This window comes from Cottoperca gobio, chromosome 24 (genome assembly GCF_900634415.1).
Source record: "Cottoperca gobio chromosome 24, fCotGob3.1, whole genome shotgun sequence".
Classification (NCBI taxonomy): Eukaryota; Metazoa; Chordata; class Actinopteri; order Perciformes; family Bovichtidae; genus Cottoperca; species Cottoperca gobio.
Window position 1 is genome coordinate 11,825,506 of NC_041378.1, and position 24,331 is coordinate 11,849,836.

A 24,331-nucleotide genomic window follows, 5' to 3' on the forward strand; every position below is an offset into this window, starting at 1 on the left:
AACAACAGTAGGTGATTTCACTGATTAGATTCTCCACTCTAGTTGAAGTTATGCTAATCACTGGAATTACTTAAAGGCATGCACTCTGGACCACTGAGTCAGCAGGAAGCCTAATCTTGTTGCAAAATGTAATTTAATGATCACCCTGTGCTATTAGCAGGTAAAATACATTTGGCGAAGTAATCAGACGGTTAACTCAAAATAACACAGCCATTTTCTGCAACAGTCAGGGAGGCACCAAACAGATTGTCAGTAAATTAGTTTTCATTTCCTTATTAGTTAATTTAATTTTCGTTTTATTCTTAACTCATGTAGAAATAAGAAATAATGAAAGAGCTGCAAAGATTACTTGATTAATGGATTATTTGACTGGCAGAAAAAACTATTTTTAAACAATTATCAATTAATTGCTAAAGTAATTTCTCTTAAATGTGGTTATTTTCAACTTTTCTCTTTTTTATATCATATTAAACTGAATCTTTGGGTTTTTGGACTAACAAGACATTTAAAGACATCACCTTGGATTTGAGAAACTGGGATGGACATTCTTCACTATGTTCGTATTTATTGACCAAACGATTAATCGAGAAAACAATCTGCGGATTAGTCGACAATGAAATAATCGTTAGTTGCAGCCCTAATAACTTTGATGTGTAGTCATACCTGAACTTCTAAAACAGACAAACCTGTCGACAAAAATCCGTGAGCCAGTTGGACCAGTCCATCACATACCCAACAGACCAAACAAAATCATGCTCAGCTGACAGCTGAAATGCCTCAGTGGCCTTTTCCGAATTCCACACTGCCCTGACATATGTTCATTTGAGATTTGTTTTCCTCTCCATCAAAAAGAGCCCTGACTTCAGGAAAACATTGGCGTTACCAGTCACAAATGTCCCCTTTCATTTTCACTGCAAAGTATCATCTAACCAGCAAACATGCAAACAACCAGTCAGCATAGAGTCCGACCCAACCTAACCCCGCACTTAGTCCGCCAGTCCACCGGTTGAACGTATGCTATAAAGACCCTGACAGCGTTTCCACCAATTACAGTAAACCAGGCAGCCAGTCAGCCAGTGAATCAGTCACACTGTTGAGTGTGTGCTCATGGAGCATGACAGTGTTTCCACACACCAATTACAGCGAGACAGTGGTACAGCTGTGTGGTGGCTTGGCACTCAGCCACACTATAAGTACCTCTATCGATTGAGAAAGTGCATGAGGAGAGCGGGTGTGAGAGAGAGAGAGACAGTCATGCCAAGCGAGGAAGGGAAGACACAGAACAGAAGAAAAGAAAAAGAAATGACATGCTGAAACTCCCAAACTTATTTCTCTCTTTCTGTTGGTGTAACGATGCATTCACATTGAAGCGTCGCTTTGTTTATCGCGTGTGCGTGTATTCATATGCGTGGGTGCGCTCTGGAAAAACAAAACAGAGCATCAGTATTGAGGTGACTGGGATGAAAAGTGACAGGTCTCCCTCATTCCTGCTCTTTATTTCTCTCTCTGCTGTCTCTTCTGATCCTGCTAATTATCGCAGTTTGACAGTGCTGGAGAGGATGAAATACAGAGGGCGAGGGTAAGCGACAGGCAGAGGGAAACAGAGAGAAGGAAATCGTTTTTTTTTGTAACAATGAAATAAGACAGAGCGAGCAAGAGAGAGACACACAAAGAAACTGAGATAGGGAGCGAGAGAGTCTCTAAAGGAGCTTATCTAGCCATTCTATGTTAATAAGGGTATGAGGTTATTAACTTAATGGAGCCTGGATGCTTTATTTTTACCACAAAGTTGCACAATCAACCACAATTCCCTAACCCATTGCAACAGACAAAGAAGATGGCGTGGTTGGAGTACACTTTAAAGCGAGCGTCACTCTATAGAACATCAATGTAATAATTGGATTAATTTCAAAGCTCACAGAAACACACAAAAAGATCACTAAAAGCAAATTATTTAACGACTACATATATTACATCTTCTCTGTACGCACACAGCAGATTTTTTAATTAACAGCTAATGCACTAAAATGTCATAACTAAAAGGAACAGTTCAATACTTTGGGATTCTTTTTTTTTGCTTTATTTCCGAGAGTTAGGTGAGAACATTTTTAACGTGTTGTTTTAACTTGTAAATGTGAAGTGTCTTTGAGTATTATAAAAAGCTCTCTATAAATATATGTATTATTCTTATTATTAATATCAATATAAATGCCTCATGATAAAATCACCCATGATATCAAACCCAATTATCACCCGAGTCTTAAGTTCCCATCCGCTCTGAAGAATCTTTTAACATCTTTCAGCTCCTTGTTTTGGTTTTCAATACTAATTTGCTAACACTCTTCACTTCAATTTTCTTTCTCAATAAAATATTACATATGAACTGAATTGCTACACATTTACAGTAGCACCCACTGTGAGTGACAGGTCACTCCTAATAGTTAAAAGGCCGTTTAAAGCCATAAGCTGAGATGTAACAGCAGCGTGTATGCGTGTACTCGAGTTTGAAATTGCAGTGCATGCTAGAAAGTACTTATTTAACTCAAGTACTTACAGCCAGGAGTATCTGCAGCGAGGAGTGAGCCACCTCTATGAACTGGAAATCCATCAGACAGCCGGATATAGATATATATCGGTGGTCCTCGGGTGCCCAGGAAGGAGGCGGGGTGATGGGTGTCACCCTGCACCCCGGGCCGTTCTCCATCCACCAGGAGCGATGCATGGACAGGTTGAACGTCAGGACAAGGTCAGAGTCCTGGCAAGAGTCAGAGAGACAGACAGAACGAGAGTTGAATTACATCCTCAGACACAAGGCAGACCTGGAACAAGGCAGCAGCAGGTTATAACCAAGTTTGAATTCAAACCAAACTGTTTGTCATATCGAGACCTGAGAGATAGATAGAGACAGAGATTAGGAGAGACGGTTTGGCGCAAGCTAAAAATAGATCCCAGATTTATAATTCCAATGATCTGGGAACACTCAGATTAGATCTAAATCATGCACAGGCAGGGTTATGATAAGGACAATAAGGGGAACAGAGGGAAACATGATGGGAGGCCAGAGACAGGAACAAGGGGGAGTTTGAGAGGAGCTTGGTTTTGTTTTGGTGTTTTATTTTGTGTGTGCCGGAAGCTCTCGTATGATGATTTCAGTGTAAGAGAGGAAACGCTTTGTGTTGTGGTGTCATGGGTGGGTCACTAGCTAAAATGTTACCATATTTGTACGAGAGGGTGGAGCTGGGGAGGAATACCCATTGATATGCCTCTATCCTGATTGACAGGTCGCCGTGATAGCGACTTGTCAATCACAGAGTAGCCACGCCCTAAAGCACACCCTGCTCTATTTTACTCTAAATGAGACCATAATTTAATAAACGAACATCATGATGTATTGAAAAAGACTTGAAACTAGCGATTGAGACCATAGACTCGTCAGGAAAATGTTTACTGCGATAATAAATGAAGTGAGAAGTGAGTAATTTTCTCATAGACTTTATTATTGGACTTCTTCTTCAACCATTAGAGTCGCCCCCTGCTGGCACATTTAAAGCACTTCCACATTTGCTTCACTTTTCAGAGCCGGAGGCTACGTACACTTCTTTTATACAGTCTATGTTTATGAACGAAGACCTCCCAAACTAATGTTATTCCCATGAGCCTAAGCTGTACTTTGTGTTTAGTGCTAATTAGTGAATTCTTTGCAAGATAATTACAATACTAAGATGTGGACATGGCTAACATTATCAGCTAAACAAAATCATGTTAACATTTTGATTTTGAGAATGTTAGCCTGCCACATTAGCATTTAGACGTTCCATGTCTAAGTAAAGCCTCACAGAGACACTAGCGTAGCTGCAGACCCTTAAGTCTAGTTGTTCTATAGATATGAAGACATGTCTTCTCTGTATTTGTTCAGCTTCTCCACCGCAGCATGAGCCGGCCCATCACTGGCAGAGATCACTTTAAACAACAGCCAGAAGCTGCAAAGAACAGCACAACTGACAACAAGTAAATAAATAAACATTTTTGGTCCCTCGTTGTTTCAGTTCCGCTTCACAGCAGCAGAGAGAGACAACATAGCAATGGCACCTGCAGTTGCAGTGTAGGGTATCTGCTTTGGCTCCTCTACAATCCTTTTAATTCTAAAAGCCTGAAAGACGCACAATAAATCAGTTATAGTCGTCTTGTTTTTAATAATGCAAATATTAACGACTCCACTTAGCAAGGAGAGACATAGATCATTCCACAGATGGCACACACAAACACTAACAAATGCATTACACACACGCTTGTTCCCCCCCCCCCCCCCCATGTACTGCTTTGCCATTAGTCTAATGAAAAGCCTTAATGCTCTTTAAAAGCACTCTGAAAGCAAAAATGACTTTCATGTCATTTGTTCATCTTCTCTGTGATGATGCATCTTTTTCTACCAAGATATATAAAAACAAAAAGATAAAACTTTGTTTTCCCTGTATTCTTCCATCAAAATTCAGTTATTTTTAGTTCCCTAGCAAGTGTGCCCTCAGTGGTTTTCTTGCTGTGTTATTGATATGGTACATTAAACATAAATATCAAATCAAGAATTGCGAGAAATTGAAAAATCTCCCCAATGAGGCAAAAACATACCCAAAGTACATTTTCACGGGGACTATCCCCGTGAAACAACAGCAATAAATTGTAATGAAGAGGTAAATATTCCCATAAAACGGTAGGGAAGCTCACACATTTTGTACACACCTTTTCACTAATTGGATTTAATGTGACTTATAGTCACATTAAATCTATAATAGTTATAGTGAAGCCCACAAATGGCATATATCCTGATTAAGGTGAGATCTGTGAGATACAATTGCCAGCTATCGTCTTCAGGAGCGTCGTGTGACTGATTGCTTTAGATAAGTTAGATAAATATCTAGTGTACAGATACCAACTTAGGTGCATTCGGACTCTGGAGGGATCTTACTACAAGACTGGGAGAATTCAAGCTAAAGTATATTTGCTTTTTAATAGGTTCCTCTGCTTAACTGTATTTGTTTACTACTGTTCTTGGGCAAGCATCCTGATTAAGATTAAATCTGTGACTTTCAATTGCCAGCTATCATCTTCAGGATTCATTCAGCATTGTGTGACTGATTGCGGGGGAGTGGCCAGCACAGCTGTAGTCACACAAGTAATGAAGTCTGAAAAAAAACAAAACAGCATTTGTTTGGAGCCGTAGCGTCAGCGGCAGCCTCATCGGACGAAGACTCAGGGAGACAAAGACAAAGGAGTCTTTCGCAGGAGTCTTCGTGGGAGGATAAGTGGAAAGCAAAGCCAACATTAACTGGGCTAAGTATCTCGTTCTGCTTGCTCTTCCTTCTCTTTATTCAAATATGTGTATACTTTCCATTCCTGCTCATGTGTCTTTTTGTAGATATTACAGGCCTCGCACATGCTCACAACATCATCGTGACCTCTCAACTTTTATCTATCCCACCCGCTGCACACATACCCAACACCTGGTCCCAGGAGGCCAGTGGAACTGCCAGTCAGCTACCTGCAAGACTGAGCCTCCCAGCAGTCCCTTGACTTCCTTGCTCTCACTGAGACTTAGATCGCACCAGCTAACACTTCCCCTCCGCAGCGCCCCCCCCCAAGACAATGCTAAGGGAAACACTGTATATATACATGTACGTTTATACATACATGTATATATACACATATGCGTATATATACAGTACATATGTATAGACATACATATATGTACATACATACATATATACATATATATATATATATATATATATATATATATACATACATATATATATATTTATATACGTATACACATACATATATATATATATTTATATACGTATACACATACATACATATATATTTATATACGTATACACATACATACATATATATTTATATACATATATACTTGTATCCTCATGGTTGTTTGCACTTATTGTAAGTCGCTTTGGACAAAAGCGTCAGCTTAATGAAATTAAATGTAATATCTTTAAATAGAACCAGAGGGGTTCAGTTCTTATATCAGTATTATCTGGTTCTACACTATATATATATATATATATATATATATATATATATATATATATATACTGCACTTAGTCTTTACCTGTCCAACTGATCTTCCTACCACATCTGTACTTAACTTTCTCACCTCCCACCATATTGTTCTTTTTCTTACCTCATTTTTCCCCGTTCTCCTTTATATTACTTTATACTGTGGTCTCTCTTGCCTCTCTCCCCCCCCCCCCCCTTTGTCTTCCCTCCTTTTATTTCTTGGCCTCTCTCTATTTCAGCGTAATGAGTAAATGCCTCATTAGCTCCGAGCTTGATTAATGCCATCTCCCCTTGTTGTGCTCCTCTTTTTAATGAGTAAAATCTCTGTAAATTTCTCTCTCTGGCTCCCTCTCTGCCATCACTCTCCCTCCTTCTGTCCCTTGCTGTCACTGCCTTGCTCCAAATCTTTATCCCTCTCTTTGTATATTTCTTCACCTCTTTTCTTTCCTACTCCTGTCTGTCTCTCTGTCTCTCTTACTCTCTCTCTGTCTGTCTGTCTGTCTGTCTGTCTGTCTCTCTCTCTGTCTCTCTGTCTGTCTGTCTGTCTCTCTCTCTCTCAAATGGGGTTGAGACTGAGGCAATAATTATTTTAGTACAGTTTCTGTCAATGCTTTTCTAATGAGCCTCTCGAACAAACACACACACATAAACAAAAAAGTAATTATCAGTGAAAAGCTGAATTTGGCATTTGGTCATCAAGGCAAAGCGGGGTGCATTGCTAATTCAGCAGAGTTCTCCCACGTTGTGAAGGCAAGGAGAAAAGACACAACGTGACGAATGTGCCCGTTATCTCGGTGACGTGGGTTGTGCTAACCACTTGCGGAATATGGGGAACAAAATAAATAAGCTGCCACTTTATTCAACTTGAAAAAGAACAAAGCAGCATTATTTAATTTATATGTAGCTTTGAGCACAGAGGGCCTTTTTAAAAGAGCTTATATAAATAACAAATAGAATAATTAAATCTTACTAACAAAAGGTTTGTGTAGGTGGAGAGAGCAATAGTAACAAGAAAAGGTAAGTCTAATCACTTTGCTAAAAATGTGTTGAAATTGTTTATCGGCTTCAAATATTACTATTCAGATTCAATATGTGTACTTTAAAGGAATTATATATATATATATATATAGTTGAGAAGAGTAATAACACTGATGTTTGAAGAGAGTGGCGTCTTAGTCTTGACAAGAAATTAAGAAAAAGCGTATTTCCCAAAATGTCTTACTATTGCTTTACATTCCATTGTGCCTGCACTGAAGCTACGGCAACGAGATGTCATGTTGTGTATGTATTTTCACTAAGCCAATAATCAATATAACACAAATCAAATCCAACAACAAAAGAGACCTAGAAAGACATTTCTCTGCATTTCCTTTTCCATTCAGCTGTGACTGAAGATCCTGTGCCTGCGCATGAGCTCATTGAGGTTACAGGGTCTGTAATAAAGCTTGGAACCAGACTGGTAATAATGATAAAAAAAACTGTATTATCTCCTTTATTTTCATCCAGCAGCAGCGAGCCGTGAGAACAAGCCTCTATAACCACCGATGGAAGAAAAAAAATAATTTAAGATTAAAAAACACATTCAAAATGAATCCCATTTTTCCAAAGTAAGTATAGTACTAATGTTTGAAGATAGTGCTTTTGTAATAAAAAATGTTTTATCCAAATATGAACACTTTAGTGTTCAAATCCCGCACAAAGGATTTGGAAGCTAAATTCAAATTATTTCACACTCAGCAGTCAGTGGAATACAAAACAATTAAATTGCAGCTGTGTGTTGGCACTGATGTATTGATTTTATATGCTGGAATTTATTTAGCATTGCAGCATTTAACCCGGCAAGATGATGAAGCCATAGCTCCAAAATAATCTTTAGATATTAATCTGTTTGGTGATGAATGGGCTTGTTTGGCTTGCAACCTCAAACCAAGACATATTGGCTAGACTTGTATTAATGTGTCTAACTGTGTGAGTGTGTATATTAGAGTTATTTACCAAGCACCATTTCTGACTGTTAGTCTCTCCACATATTTCTCTTCCTCTTTCCAGGTGTCTCCCCTATTACCCCTCCCCTTCTCACACTCACACACGCACACGCACATGCACACACACACACCCCCCCCAGTGTGCTAGTTGAGGATCATACTCTCATGCTCTCAGGTCTTTGTCTCCAACTCTGGGCTAGTGCCGCTTCAATGAACCACATCTGTTTCTCTCTCTCTGTCTCTCTCCGTGTCTCTCTCTCTTACCCCTCTCTATCTCCCCCTGTCTCTCTATCCTCCCTCTCTATTTCCCCTCAATTTCCCACTTCTTATTTTTCTTCCACTCCCAAGAGATGGAGGGATGGAGGGGGAAAAGACCAGTGAAAATGGTATTTCCCCTGATGCCCTTTTAATGCTACCTGGAGCTACATTTGAGAGCAGTTAGCAATTAAAATAAAAACAGACATAATCCAGCAAACGTTGTGTGTTTACGACAAAATAAATAAATAAAGCTCTAAACCTTGGCAGTATAAGAAAACGGGGCACTTGGAAATGAATTATTCAGCGACATAGTGTCCAATTCTGATCAAAGCAGATGTGACGTAAACAAAATTAGTTTTTTTTGCTGTTTTTTTACAGGATATGCAAATGTTCAGTTCACAGTTCACACTGTCAGGCAGGATATTACCAAATGTGTCAATGCATTGGTTCTAATAGAGAAAATACAGACCTTAAGTAACAGCGTTCAAGGCAATTTTGAAGTGCTGAGATAATTGTGTTTTTTACTCTCCAGGCCCATATATATTCTGGATGGATGAATAGAGGCCATAAGGGAGGGGGTGCCAGTTTTTTCCCCAGGATTGCTTCAGCATCAGCTCCCTGTACGCAAACACACACACACCTTATAACACACACCGACTCGCACATAATATAACACCTTTTTACATTCTCCAAAAATGCAATAGCAAGCTCCAACAGTCATATAGTGAAGCAGACAATCTGTAAATAAAAAAATCAGTTTGACATCCTGACAGACAACAGCAGCAGTTAGACATTCAGTCGGTCCGGCAGGCAGCCAGAAAGATCAGCAGATCATCAAACTAAAGGGCAGAAAATCAGTGAGTGGGCGACATTAGCTTTATTCTCTCAAAAGTCAATTTTTCACTCTATTTATCCGAACCTCTATCTCTATCTGTGGCTCTAGCCCATTTTCTATCATTTTCTCTCTCTCTGCTGTCTCTCTCTATGTCACTCTGTCTGTGTTATTTCACACCAACATCATCAGTCACGGTGCATCTCCCTACGTTGTTTTGCTGTGATTTCCCATGGGTGTTAGATGAGGCGTTAACCCATAATGCCTAAAGCACTTCTCTCCTATCAGATTGGTTGGGGGTGTTAGGGAATTGTTTGTGTATGTGTGTGCTGGGGGGGGGGGGGGGGTTTGTGGTAGAGATGAAGTCCCTTCCAAATCCTAACCCTGACCTGAACCACCCGAAACCCATTACCATCTCTAGGCAAATGCCTCAACATAACCTTTCTAACACCTTCGATCTTTCAGATTGGTGGGGCTAATTATAGTGGTACTACCCGCACACCAGGTGAAATCCACATGCTAGTCCACACCGTAGGTAATAAGTCAGATGTACATTGAAAGAGGAATGGAAGACAGACGAATATCAGCAGCTGTATGTTAAAGCTGCTGTAATCAATATTTGTATATTAACAATGGATAAAAAAAGACTGTGTTATGTGAAAGGTGCCACTCGTAGTGATGAACACAAAGAGAAACATCTTCCAACTCTGCAGTTCCACTCAGGAGCATTTTGGTAACTTTTAGCTCATTGTTTTGTTTTTTAGCACGCAATGTTTTGGTTCACTTTCAGGCAGCTGTTTTTGAGCCAAAATGCTTTGATAAACCGACAGTACACATCTACCCACCTAGCACCAAACAACAGACACATTTAGCAACTAGCTGGTGAAAACATTGGAACTAAAGAGGGCTGATATCTGGGACTTTGGAGACATCTCTAAAAGGAAATCTGACTAGGGAAAGAAACCACGTTCCCCTGATTAGCTAAACTTTGGTAAAGAGAAAATGCAGGTGAAGGGTAAAATGATCTGTTGTAGACATGATTCTCACTGCGATATAGCAATGTTGCCATGTTCCCAGATTAATTTTATGTGTAAAATGTTTTCATAATTAATAGAAATGACGGCCAAAACTACAAAAATATGACCCACGTCTTAATACACTGGAACTTTCGTTTCAATTAAAAGACATTCCTCAGGTTTTACTCAGTTCTGAGGAAGCTCATTTGACTTCCAGAAAAATACATTACATTAAAAGGGTTTTTTTTTAAATATAGGCAGGTTTAGCATTTTCTGTAGCATGTACAATAAAACAAACCCTAACTGCTTACACAGCCAGGCTAAATCCATTACAATCAAGGCTTGAAATGAACACCAAACACCCGAACCCTGGAACAAGTTTGACTGCGGATGGGAAGTCAATCAAATGCATTATCTACTGCGGCATACAGCTAATCTGTGTTCAATCAGCTTGCTCTATTTTAACAAGTAAAAAAAACCAACTCTTGTCATTGCACATGAAACTATACAGTAACAATGAATAATCGAATCGAATCACCAGCAATATTGGCTCAGGGCTCAAAATGATAAAATTGGCTGGTAGGAATGTCCCACTAGAGACGTGTTGATGAAAAAAATGCAATTTCATGCCATGATTTCAACAAATGCATCAACTGATTGTCAGGGTTGATGCATTAACTCAGTGAATCAGGGTGGATGTTTTAACTAGAAGGTCTATGATTAAATGTGGGGGATCCTTTTGATTCATTGTCTCAATTGACGGGGCAGAGTGAATACTGAGGGGAGTAAAATGAAGTGACTATTAGCATTCAAACTGGCCCCGGCAATCTGTTGGTTTTTTTTTCTTTTTACTTTCCTCGGAAGATTAATTGGTTGGTTTGCAATTTGATTTACTGTCATATTTCTTCTACAATTTATCCTGCAGTAAAAAGCTTGCTCCTGCACTGACAACGGCAGCTATTGATGTTGATATGAAATTGATATGAAAGAGACATCTTTTTTCTCTGTTGGATAAGCGATCCTATCTTCCCCAGAGGTTTTGTTGCACGAACTTTCTCTGCGTTTGTACTTCTTCTCTTTTCCCATGTCACCTCATACCCCTCCTCTGCTCTCTTGAAAGAGACACCGATTCGCATGAGGTTCCATCCCATAACATGTCATCTTTTATAGCTCCTATCATACCTTCGCCTGTCTAAACTGCTGTGTTTCCCTGATGTCTGCCTTCTTTACCCCAAATCTTTAAGTCTTCTTTAGTTTCTCTTCCCGTCATATTTCATTTTTTATCTCTCATTCTACCACTTTCCCTAGAGTTATTCCTCTCGCTCTTTCAATTTCAAATGTCTATTTAATTGGCTTTTAATGGCATGATGTTATGGATCAAACATGCTGCCGAAGCAAAGAGTCACATATAAAAAAATATATAATATAAAAAATAAAGGAATTAAAAGAAAAGGAATACAATTTAAAAAATAATACTCATAATAATAAATAAAAAAAGTCTCTCTCCTTTGTCTCTACTGTGAGTTTCACGACTGAAATGGCCAAATATGGGATTCAAAATATTTTTGAGACCGTTTGGTTTTGTGCACATATGCAAGTGTGTGTCCCTCATGTTTTCTTGTCACTTGATAACATGAATGACAGGTTCTCCAACTGCTGGCAGAGTAAACACGCACACACTTGCTGGCAAAAACAGTACGCAAAAAAGCATGTGGGATAACACTCCCACACAGCACCCCACCTTCAGTAAATGACTGACAGCTGAGCGGGGTATAAGTGTGTATCTACGTGTCTGTATCTGTGCGTCATCTGACGCCCAGAGGGTGGCTGCATCTTTTGTATGACACAGTGGACTACTGCCAGTTAGCTGTGTGTGTGTGTGTGTGTGTGTGTGTGTGTGTGTGTGTGTGTGTGTGTGTGTGTGTGTGTGTGTGTGTGTGTGTGTGTGTGTGTGTGTGTGTGTGTGTATATGAGAGAGGGAGAGTTGATGTGAATATGCAAGTGTGTGTTTGCAACATAGAGACGGTTTCCTCTCCAAATCTGTCAGGGATGCCAAACCAGAAATCTTTTTTATATGGCATTGGTGCTATATTAGATAGTGCAGTGGTGAGTGGCAGGAAGGCTGGGAGTGTGACAGACTGATATATGGTATGAATTTGTGGCTTAAACTCAAATTACTGTCAAGAAAGGATGTACACCTTATCTTGCAGCTGGGGCTCTACAGGGGCCTTATGGGAGGCAATGGAACACATTAGATATAAAGTTTAAATGCAAGCGGTTGAGAAGGCAAACATGTGGCGACAAGACTGCTGATATAGCAATTTAGCACTCAGTTGTTTAGCCGAAATGTTATACTCTTTGGGAGCACTTTCTACGAGAGCTGTGTGATATGGTCGAAAGCTTCAGAACAAGTGAGTAAGTGGACACTTGAGTTGAGATTGTTTTGTCAATTTGCAGTTTCCAATGTCAAGCTCAAACTGTCAAGCTCCAAATAATTGATGAAAAGAAAAACTGTGTCATTGAGTTACAGCCCCACCGTCTGCGCGGGACAATGTCAGTGACTCATGACATGATGTCTCATCAAAGCCACTATTATCTCAATCATGATGATCTGTTTGTTCCTCCGACGTCCGTCCATCTGGGCGTCCGACTTCAAACTGAGCTGACGAACGCGGACTCATATTTCCTCCTCGCTGTCTCTCCCACCTTTCCACTCACTGTCTGGGGTTTCATTTCCTTAGCGAGAAGAAATTATGTCATACGGCAAATTTCAAACGTTTATAGCCCTAATCTGTCTGACCTTCCCACGCTATTACACCGGGAATATTTGCCGTTCATCTGCTGAGCATCACATAGCCTGAGAGGAGCGTTCAGCACACTTAAACTGACACATTTCACAACAAACATGTCTGTCACAGTCAAATGAATTCAATTGTTGTCTGCAATATGTTCTTTAATACAACTTCCACAATGTAACTTCATTACTTTGCTATCCCTACACCTCCCTGACCGTCAAACTCACACTGCTGGCACTCAGGATAGACAACCTGGATATCCGTTCTATTTGGATAAAACAGAGTGTTGGCACGGGAAAATGACATCAAAGCTACAGTACGAATCACTGATAACATGGCATGAATCAAAGTGGCGGCTGATTCTCTGTCTCTTTCATACAAACAAAGATGTCAATTCTCTGTAATGAAGAAAAATTGAGTCTGTCGCAACCACTTTTGTCCTGTGACCCCGAAGGTAATGGCCTGAGTGTATAAAGTAATGTATTAAATTGGCACTTGGTACTGGCCGATACATAAAGCCCCCGCACTATGAGTCGCTACTGGCCATAAATAATGGCGCCTTCTTGACGGCGACACATTTCCTCAAGTCTTGACATTGGAAACATGGGGGAGGAGCGTGAAAAGGAGGCGAGAAGGTGAAGATGAGCGAGGCGGAAGAGGAGTACGGGACAGATTCACATGGCACTTTGCAAAACAGCATGAAAAAGACTTGATTATAGGGTGAGCAGAGGGAGAGGAGGGATGAATTACACGGAGACGAAGAGAGCGAGGCACCGGAGGAGGGAGAGAGAGAGAGATAGAGAGAGGGAAGCGGCATCAAAAAGCAATAGAGGGGGAGATTAAGAGATTTTCATTTCTGTCACACAATTCTTCAAGCACAGAGCGCACCATCATCACCCTTATCAAATACCAACGGGTTATTTTGATCCCCACTGAGTAGGATACATAAATGTATGGTATATACTGATTTCTATCTAAAACCATGGGTTTTTGATCATTTCTGTTCCAAAGCTTAAGTGTGTCTATTTCTGCGAGGCTGTCGTGATGTTAGATTCTGCTGGTAATAGTACAGTGGTCATTTTTAGATGTAAATATATACATTAATTTTGGTCTCATTTTAGACATTTGATCATTTAGTTTTAGACATTTTGTTTTTCTTTCGGAGGCTTGTCGCATCTTAGATGTGTGAAGTTACCAGTGGATACAGGTTTTGTTTTTGTCTATCGCGTTGGTTTAGTATTCACTAAAATACTGTTCACCATCTGAGTTTAGCTCGAGTAGCAAAAATATTGGATAGTTATCATATTTTTTTTATAAATGTTAGCATGCTGGCCAGCAAATCTTCCTCTTTTTTTTTCGCCTACTGTTTTTGTTGCTTCTTGGCAGATTTTTTGAGGGACTGGAGATGCATTCTTCTGTTTCTTCCAAGAACGTTTCTGATATAAGATGCTGCTTATGTCAAATCAAGCAGACAATCAACCTTTGAGGAGAAGACATATACATGCAGATCGTTCAATATGACTATTGCATTAAAACAGTTATTTTACAATAGTCTTTTACAATTTTACATTAAAATTGGTTGATTTGTTTGTAAAGCTAGGGTAGGCAATTTCTAGAAGCATTTTTCAAGGTGTTTTTGGGAAATTAATATTCTTTTCATCGTTGAATACTTTCAAAATCTAGTTCAACCTGGTTTCTCCAAAGTTGCCTCCCGCAGCCTTAATACATTTCATATATTTTGTTTTCATTGTGAACAAAAGGTTCTGGTGTCATCATCTATTTGGGGCGTTTCTTTGTTCTGAGTTGAGTTTGCAACCATCACAGACATATCCATACTTGTTTAGCACGTGGCCCGGTGTAATAATAGTTCTCAGGTCAGTAAACAAGCCTTGGAACGCTAGGTGATTCGTATCTCATACAACAGCTGGTGAATCTGGGTGGGGGAGGTGTGGGTGGGGGGGGTGTATCGGGCATTTGTGGTCCCCACTCGGTGAGCAACTGGGTCAAGGTTGATGTGCCCTTGAGCGAGGCGCATACAAACTGTTCTGGTCATAAAAACAAGCTGTTTAGCGTCTGGTTGCGAGTGTGCCTCTCGCTGATTGGTCAGCAGCTAATTGATAAAGGTGTCCCTAATTAGCTTCACCCTCGTTACAAACCAGATGTGGTGGTTTGGATCTGAAGGGCTTTTTTTGTCTAATAAAATGAAGAGAAATATCAGACGCATATAATTACAGAATATAAATGATAAATATGGTGGCTGAAATGAATTTCATTCTATTCAATTAACCTTTCAACCGTTATTAAGCAGCTTTTCTAACGTGCTCTCTAGCCTTCCAACATCGGCTTGTATCTTCAGTGTGATAAAAAGCAAACAGCAGTTCCCTGTCCTCCCAGCTGTAGTGTGGAAGTTATTGTAGCTGTTAAACTAGGCCTCTGGGACAGTGAGAGGTGTAAATATCATTAAAATCAGAGATCATCAATGAAGCTGCAGGTTTCTAGATAGAACATGGGGACTTTTTTATAAAACTGTAAAACTTATGGCCCTAGTTTGGATGGCAACAAAAGTTAACAATGCTCACAATTTGTTTGTGTGTGTGTGTGTGTGTGTGTGTGTGTGTGTGTGTGTGTGTGTGTGTGTGTGTGTGGGAAGAGCAGACAGAGAGGCAACCAGTGTATCGAACAGTAAGTGAGAACCAGAGGGAACAGAAAAACTAGCAGAAGAATATGTGGCAATAGCGCTTTCAGTCCAAACTAACAGTTATGATGATCAACAAGCTGGAAATAAGATGAGGATTCAGATAGGTTACCTGTATATGTGGTGCTGTGACTGCAATTTTGTGTGATTTCTTGAACTCATGGCAGACATGTTACACAACCGTCCAAAAGAAAGAGTCATTTTGAGCCAATTATGATGGGAAAACATAATCTTTTTTTATCAGCCAAAATCAACAGATTTTCTGTTTATGGAAGCGCTGATTGGCCTTAATTAATTGTGCGAGTTGATAATCTGTATTCGTAATCAACTCATTTTTACTGCAGAAGAGCTAAACTTCTGGAAAGTCTTGCAGCTCGTGTCTCGTATCTATATCGGTGTGTGTGCAATACGAAAGCTGACATGCTTTCATTAAACAAACATCATCGCTAATCAGTTGGGGAGAATTTTACCGTTAAAGCCACTTAATGTGACTTGCACATTGTAGCAAGATGTATACAAAGTGTACATGAATCCACCTTTCCAAGCTGCATACCTGATCTTTACGCCTCTCAAGTGTAACTGTGTCAGTAAGCAGTGTAGTGGAAGTGTCAACAGAAAGGGTCTTGCACCTCCTGATTATGGCAGCTAACGTTACACTGAAATTATGTGACCCTTGCTGTCAGAGGAGACAGGTAGAAAGCCGTTTCAGCAATTTCAGCGCTTGCAGTCAAAGTATGGCCATCATTCCTGGCCTATTATCATACTGAAAGTGCGTGTGTTTGTGTACTACACATACACACCGTTCGATGGTGACAGTAGAGAGATGCTACAGTGTGGCAGAGTGGCACTTCTTTTACTTCACAGATGATCATTCGTCGAGTACAGACAAACTGTTGTGTTTCTGATCTGCGTAGGAGAGCGTTGTCAGTGAGCGAAGACAAAACTTTCGGATCGCTCATTGTTCTGTCAGGGGTCTCGTGCATGATTTTGTGCTAGTTTGTGTATGGTTCTAAGCAAAAATATTTTTTCTTCAGAAATGTTTTAAGTTACTAAACAGCCTTAAGTGCATTACCAGCCTCTTCTTGTCCTCCAACTCCTGCTTCATGCATGGGAGATGCTAAACAAATGCAATATCGTATTGATATGGTGACGTGGCTAAGGAAGACGCACATTTGTGGCTAAAAGTAAATTAAATCTTAACCAAGAAGTTTTTTGGTTCCTACTGAAAATGTGAAGCTTAGAAAAACAAGGGTCACAGTTATTAATTAAAAAAGATCGTTTTTAAAAAACGTTATTCAAACAGGAGTAAATAGTGCATCTTTAGGGACTATTTTCAGCTGCAGAATACTTGACTAAGGTCCAGAAATAAATCCAAGAAAGTTGTTGTTGTCTTACTCTGGACAGATCTCCAACCTCCAGGTAGAAACAGATGATGAAAACATTCCAGGTCATCCACACGACCAGCCAGGCTGCGTACTGCAGAGAAATCAGGGAGAGGGATGAGAAAGCGAGTGAGAGGCAGACAAGATCTGACAGGCCTTTGTTGGAGCATTAAAAAAAAAGCATGTTCCTGTCTCGCATTTGGAGTGAGCTGGAGATGGAGAGAAATGACAGAGAGGGGCTTCACTTTTGATGTTGTTCAGATGCGGAGAAACAAAAACAACTGCAAAGAGTGCAACCAATCACCTGAAGGAGAGAGAAAATAGATACGTGTGTGTGTGTGTGTGTGTGTGTGTGTGTGTGTGTGTGTGTGTGTGTGTGTGTGTGTGTGTGTGTGTGTGTGTGTGTGTGTGTGTGTGTGTGTGTGTGTGTGTGTAACAAGGCGTTATGAGCAGGAATTAATAAATGAATGATGGAAGTAAGACATCATTTATAAGCTAGGATCATTCCCTTTCATTATCTCAATCTTCTCACTTAATTATGTGCGTGTGCATGTGCGTGTGCAGGTCGTTGAGATGTATCGTGGGGTTTATGTGTTGCATGGGAGAGCTGTGTGGAGGACCTGCAGCCGCTGTGGGGACTTCTGAAAGTTTCCCGACACATGAATTATTTACAAATAAATTCCACTTGGCAAGTTATTCCTACTCCCACTCCACATCACTGTTTATAACCTTTTATTTACTATATGATTCAGGGGTATAGAATAAAAATTCAAAGAGGACAGGTTAATCAAATTTCCTCCCAGCAAAAGTCTGAACCTTATAATATCAAAATTGCGTCCTATTGCCTACTATGTCAATATTATATCAGCAATAGCTATGATACTTTAACAGAGACACATTGAACTTGTTTGGCACTTGTATGGAAACAAATAGCTACCTTTACCATGAATAAAATAGGTTGTAGCTAGGGGGTTTCAAGATATACTTGTTTTGACTATAACGTGATATTAAAAAGACATCATGATGATAATAATAATAATTCAGCGGCACATAAACCTTTTTCCTTTCTTTCTTTTTGTACGCTTTTGTACAGTTATGGATACAGACTCTCCACCCAGAGAGGCAGCTGTCTGATATCCTGAAAGTCTTAGAAAACACAAGAGTATCTTCTGAATGAAATGAATAAAAAGCCTCTTTTAAAAAAAAAAAGGGCAAACAGAGCCTTGAGCAGCTCCCTTTCTTTTTATTCATTTCTTTCAAACTCCTTTCATAGAGAGAGACTAAGTGTCATTCTAATGAAAAATTGGTCATGGCAGCGGTCCGCCATTTGACTGATGCCCGACATAAATAATATTTTACTTCCTTCAGACTAGGATCCACTGTAATAATTAATTAATTAATTAATTAATTAATTATAAAACTAAAGTCCTGGACATATTTCTTGATAAATATATATATATGTGTCTTTGCTATTTTACAGTGCATTCTCTCGGCATTAGTAGTTAAACACATTATATTTAACATTGTTCTGTACACACAGTGCAGTTAAAGTCATGACTAGGATACAATGTTCATGGATGGCAGTGCTTTGAAACCTTCAAATGACGTCCAGTGAGACAGAAAATAAAACCCTTAAACTGTCACTCCATCCCAATATTATTCAGTCCTCATTATTGGATGTAGAGAGCTGAGAGGTGAATGAGAGGCTGTTGCTAAATCTAGGCCAAATGATATGTAAAATGGTTGTTTCAAATGTGTGTGTGTGTGTGTGTGTGTGTGTGTGTGTGTGTGTGTGTGTGTGTGTGTGTGTGAGTGTGTAAAAACCCACTCCGGTGACATATCTCGGCCTGAACTGGATCGTGCCAAACAGGCCCAGGATGACGATGATGATGTGGAGGAAGTTGATCAGGATCGGAGCCCACTGGTATCCCAGGAAATCTATCACCTGACGCTCCAACACACTGACCTGAAAGGAGGAAGAGGAGGAGGAAGAGGAGGTTAGTGGCAAGAAACAAAAAAGCAACAACAGTTGTGGCTTGTGACAGCAGGAGTTCGGTTTCCTTAGAACATTATAAAAGGAAATTGTGATCACATTGTATTCATAATGTCTAATTATTTCTTGACGTGTACTGTACGTGTATATATCTTTTATATATTTTTTGTTTTTCATGTATTTCTCTGTTTTTATAGGATTCTTGTCCACTGTTACTGTTTTGTTTTTTTCCTTAAGTAGAGGGAGCCTTCTTGACCTCTCTTGCCACATTTCTTATTTGTATGTTATGTTATGCAGTCTTATGTGAGTGCAAATAAAACCAGTAGGCTCCCGGAACTGTGTGTGTGTGTGTGTGCGTGTGCGTGTGTGTGTTTTTACTGTAGGTTTATTATCATTCAGTCACTGCGGCCTCATGCTGAGATAGTTAATGAAGTCAGCACAGCGTATGATACGGCACTGCTAAATATATTAACACACACATACACACACACACACACACACACACACACACAGGGAGACAGAGAAAGAGAAAGACATAAGGAGGAATATGAAGCAGGAGACAAAGGAGGTGGTGCATTAAGAAGAAAGACGGAAATGCCATTATCAGCTTCATTTAGCCCAAAAAGAGATTTACAGAAAGAGATATTTACAGTTCTACGCCGTCAACTAGAAGTGTTTAAACACACACAGCTTACATATAAAACAAAGGGCTTTATTTCCTGTTATTCTCACTCCCTTTATACACACACACACACACACACACACACACACACACACACACACACACCACACACGCACACGCACACACGCACACTTCTGGATGGCTGAGTTTGGAGAGCCCTAATGTGAGGCCATATGGCAACACTGCAGCCTTACACAGCCGAATAGCAGGTACACACACACATAATGTCACACACACTGTTTAACACACACAGGAACTAACCTTGTGTAAACTACACCTATTCGACATTCGCTTTAACTATGATAATGCTTATTGGATTCTAGGGTTACAAAAAGAGGAAGCTGTATGAACGAGTGTGTTGTGTCCTGACATATGTGCATCCACCCATGAATGTGTGTGAGTGTGTGTGTGTTTCCATGTCACGGCAGGTCTGCTGTGCTTGCACTTGACAGCACCTGCTGTTATTGGACACACTGGGCTCAGCTGGCAACACAATGTGTGCGTGTGTGTTTGTGTGTGTCAGACATTGTGTCCCTGTCTTTATGTCCCTCTCTGTCTATTGTGCGTCTTTGTGTATCGGCTTCAATTTATTATGTAAAAGTGTGTCCTCTCTTCGACAATTATATACTGCTGCAATTGTGCCTCTCTCTCTTTTACACACACACACACACACACACACACACACACACACACACACACACACAATTATAAGAAGTCAGAGGCCTCCCAGCCCATTAGGGAGGTCCCTGGGGGCCCCTCTTTCATCAACAATAATATAAACAGTCTTCACTCCAGCTGGGACGTGCACACACTCCCCAAAAAACACGCAATAAATCACACACAAACACAAGTGGCGGAGAGAAAATGTGATAATAGGGATAAAGAATTTGTTTGTACACTTATAGAGGCAACGACCATATCAATGTATCTGGGTTATTACTAAGCACATCGTAATGGTCAGTCAGCAAAAACAAATCCTTTTTTTCTAACCTTGGTAATAAAGATCAATATTCAAAACCAGACCATCTGTTCATTTGCACCACGCTCAGTTTTTGATGTGAAATTCTCATTACATGGTTCAGCTGCAAAAACAACTAACTTAAGCTGCCTCAGTGCATCACTCTTTGTAATTAAGTCACTGAGTTCTCCTGACAGACAAAAGACAAAGCACGCACACACGCAGCCTCCCTCTGTCATAAACCCAGCATCCTTTGCATCTGTCAAATGACAGAAGCTTCAGATAAGATGTGAAGTCGCCTGGCCTTTCAACAACTACTGTATGACTCCGGGGAGAGAGAGAGAGAAAGAGAGAGAGCTGCAGAGAGCGTCGTCGCTAGCAGCAGCTATGTCAGTTTTGTGATATGTGTGGCTGATGAAAGCATCGACGCCTGTACAGGTGGAGCTTCAAGCTGGCTAGCCCGGGTCCTTTGGGATCTGCTGCGACAGGCTTTGAAGCTGCTGACAGAGATGTTCCTTTCACTTGTGCTGCTTAAATAAATCATAAGGGTGGGGCGTGTTTACATTCAGATTTATCTACACCGTGCATCCACCTGTGGACACAGGCACATTACTCTTAATATGTGTTGATTTTGCAGAGACAATTATTTGGAGTTGCAAGTATTGACGGAAGAGTTTTGTTCCCTCTTCATGCTGCCGTGGCCGCCCATAACTATCTATAGAGCTAAATAAACACTGAGAAGTCTGCTATGAATATATATTTAATGTGTCTGTGGATACATACTGTACACTACCTTTGTGTGTGTTTGAATGTTTCACAAAACAGTTAATATGCAGCTGCTGTCTGTCAATCTGAAGCAAAATCCCTCAGGGACCAAGGATGTTTATTTCACCTACTGTTTTGATATGAAACGATGCGTGTGCTCTTGTTAGCATGAGTTTCCCTAATGTAGTAGTTACCTGACTATAGAGCGGTGTCAATATTGTCAGCTTATTTTTTATTGAGTCAAATGTCCTTGTTATTTTTATTTATTTATTCTCATTTTAGTCAAAGAAAAACTCACCTATTTTAGTCAATGTAAAAATGTTGACCGTTGAGACTTTTTAGTCATCAGATTTTATTGAACATTTCAATCTAGCCAAAATATCACTTGCTTCTTTCTCCCAAGACCTGTTGTTGATGTTGTTGTTAACTTTAACTTAAGTAAGTTACAGCAAGACCTCATGACTCATTGTGTGCTGTCGGTGTAGTCCTGATATGGTGCGAGCAGCACAGGAAACAGAACTTCTGCATTGAATATATATATATATACATTTTCTAATGTACATATATATATTATAATATATATATATATTATAATACATAAATACATTTCATCTCGTTTTTTTGTCAACGAAAATGAAGAGAAATGTTGGTAAAGTTACTGAACTATATTTACATTGCATGTTTTTTATTTTTTAGCTTCTTCAAGGTTGTTGGAGTTGTTGAAGTCATAGTTTTTAACTTTGTAAACGAAATGAACACTACTACAGAGCTGCAGTGCATCCATCGCTGTCCTGTTTTCCATTCTCACAGTATACAGTCTCCTCCCCATATAACAAGGCCAAAATATTTTTAGTTTGGTTGTATCACTGAACATTTTAAAAGAAAAAGTAAACCAAGACACACACACACACACACACACACACACACACACACACACACACACACACACACACACACACACAGGCCGCAGACATGTTGCTGTTGCTGAGGTGATCGAAAATGACACTCAAACACTCAGGGAATATATTGGCAGCAGTAAGATAAGGCTGATGAAAGGGACAGCAGAGAGAGGCGGAGGACACAACCGGGAGCAAGAGCCTTCAGTGAGTTTGGGAATACGTTTTTGATAATGAATGATAGAATGCTATGAAAGACGTGTTATTGCTCCAGACAGGGAGACAGCTGCACGGTGTGACCATCATGAGACACTGCTGAGGGATAAAAGTGTCTTTTATCTTAAACAGAAGGAGAGAAGAGAGAGAATAAGACATTGAGGGACAGAGACAGGCCCAGAGATCTGATGAGAGACCCTGAAGAGATGGAGAGGTGATTAAGATCCGACAGCTACTGAGGATAGAGGAAGAGGTGAGGGAGTGGCGTGGTGGTGGAGAGAAGTAAAAATGTCTCATCTTCTCATCCCTCAATTCCTCCCTCCTTCCCTCTCTAACCCACTCATTATTGTCTCTCTGCTACATCTTCTCATTTCCTTCTTCTTTTCCTGTTTCTCCTCGTCGCCCCCTGCTCTCTTTCCTCTCTTACATATTTAATATGCATTCATCTGTTACCAGATCTGTTGTGTCATAAAACAGAAATATTACCTCACCTCCCTCTTTTCCCTCCATTCCTCCATCTCTTCCCCTTCATTACTGCGCTGCCTTCCCGTCTCTCTGTTCCTCTCCTTGTTCTCCGTCATCTCCATCTCCACCTTCTTGTGCAGCATTTCCTTCTACATAGCTCTCCTTCCTTCCCCTCCCTGCATCCTCCACTCTGCCGGCATGTTATCTCTCCCTCTCCCTTCCTCAGTCTCATCCTTCCCTCCCTCGTTCCCTCAGCGCTTTTGGCTGAGAGTTTTTGCTTTGGTTCCGTGACCTTTAAAAAACTGCTGATCAAATTCTGCTGCTCATCCCATTATAGACGACAGAAAGTAGAGAGGGAAAGGGGGAGAGGGATAGGGAGGAGGTCACACCGGGTAGGACGAGATAGATAGCGAGAAGAAGAAGAAGCTGAAGAGAGAGATGGGAGAGGAGAGGAGGTGGAGATGGAAAGCAGCAGGGGATGGAGTGGCGAGAAAAACAGGCAGAGGAAGTGAGAAAATGTCCAACCAACACTTTATGAGTCAGACAGGGAGCATCACGACCGTGTAGCACATCGAGGTAAATACATTCCGGTTTTTCTTCTCCTCTTTTATTCTGAAACCATCATTTTTTTCCTGCCTCTGTATTCATTGTAAACTTTATTCTCCTAATAAAACTCCGAAGCGATCTTGGTTTACTGTTAACTTAATTAAGGCCGCCTGCCTGCGCCGTATCCCACTGTGTACAGCAAAAGCAATCTCCTATCGATTCGGTTCACACAACGATCAATTCATCTCCATTGGAGGCTATTAGGGACCATTTGTGGCTACTTAGGGCTCGGAGAGAGAGAGGAAAAGACGGCAGGGAAGATGGGGCGAGCAAAGAGAGAGGAGGAAAAAGATAACATAGAATGTAGAGGAAAGAAAAGGGAAGGAAGAGCAAATGGTGGAGATGGAAAAAGACAATGACGATCATAGGTGGAAACCTTTCCATTAAATATCCAATATCCCCACTCATACTCATCAAAACTGTTCAATCATATCTGTAATAGCCATAAAGTCCTTAGTCACTCAGCTATAGATAGACTGCACGAAACTCCAACTAAGAGTCCCACTTAAATGTACCGCACAGGACGGCCATCAGGCATTGTTCTTAAGACTGTGGTCATAAACGTTATGACGGTGGTTACATACCTGTGGTTACATACCTGTAACCACCAACGTGATGTGTGAGTTAGCAGAACTTTCCAGAGAGTTGTGTTAAGCTCCTTCTGAGCCCTGAGGTGCACCTTTCAAATGTCCTGATCTCATGGGGCTTTCTGGGC

The 24,331-nt window shown here is 40.4% G+C and overlaps 1 protein-coding gene across 2 annotated transcripts in view; it reads right to left on the bottom strand.

The window, feature by feature from the left end:
* nkain2 (sodium/potassium transporting ATPase interacting 2) overlaps window positions 1-24,331 on the bottom strand; it is a 70,721-nt gene that overhangs the window by 17,963 nt on the left and 28,427 nt on the right. Inside the window, exons 1-4 of one of the 2 annotated variants that reach the window (XM_029425346.1) lie at window positions 23,037-23,138; window positions 18,864-19,001; window positions 17,049-17,129; window positions 2,555-2,755 (exon numbers count right to left, since the gene is read on the bottom strand). In XM_029425346.1, the coding sequence (XP_029281206.1) occupies window positions 2,555-2,755; window positions 17,049-17,129; window positions 18,864-19,001; window positions 23,037-23,132 (516 nt within the window). In that variant the 5' untranslated portion in view covers window positions 23,133-23,138. Of the gene's footprint in view, window positions 1-2,554; window positions 2,756-17,048; window positions 17,130-18,863; window positions 19,002-23,036; window positions 23,139-24,331 lie in introns of those variants that run through there. The other variant, XM_029425347.1, reaches the window with a different exon arrangement.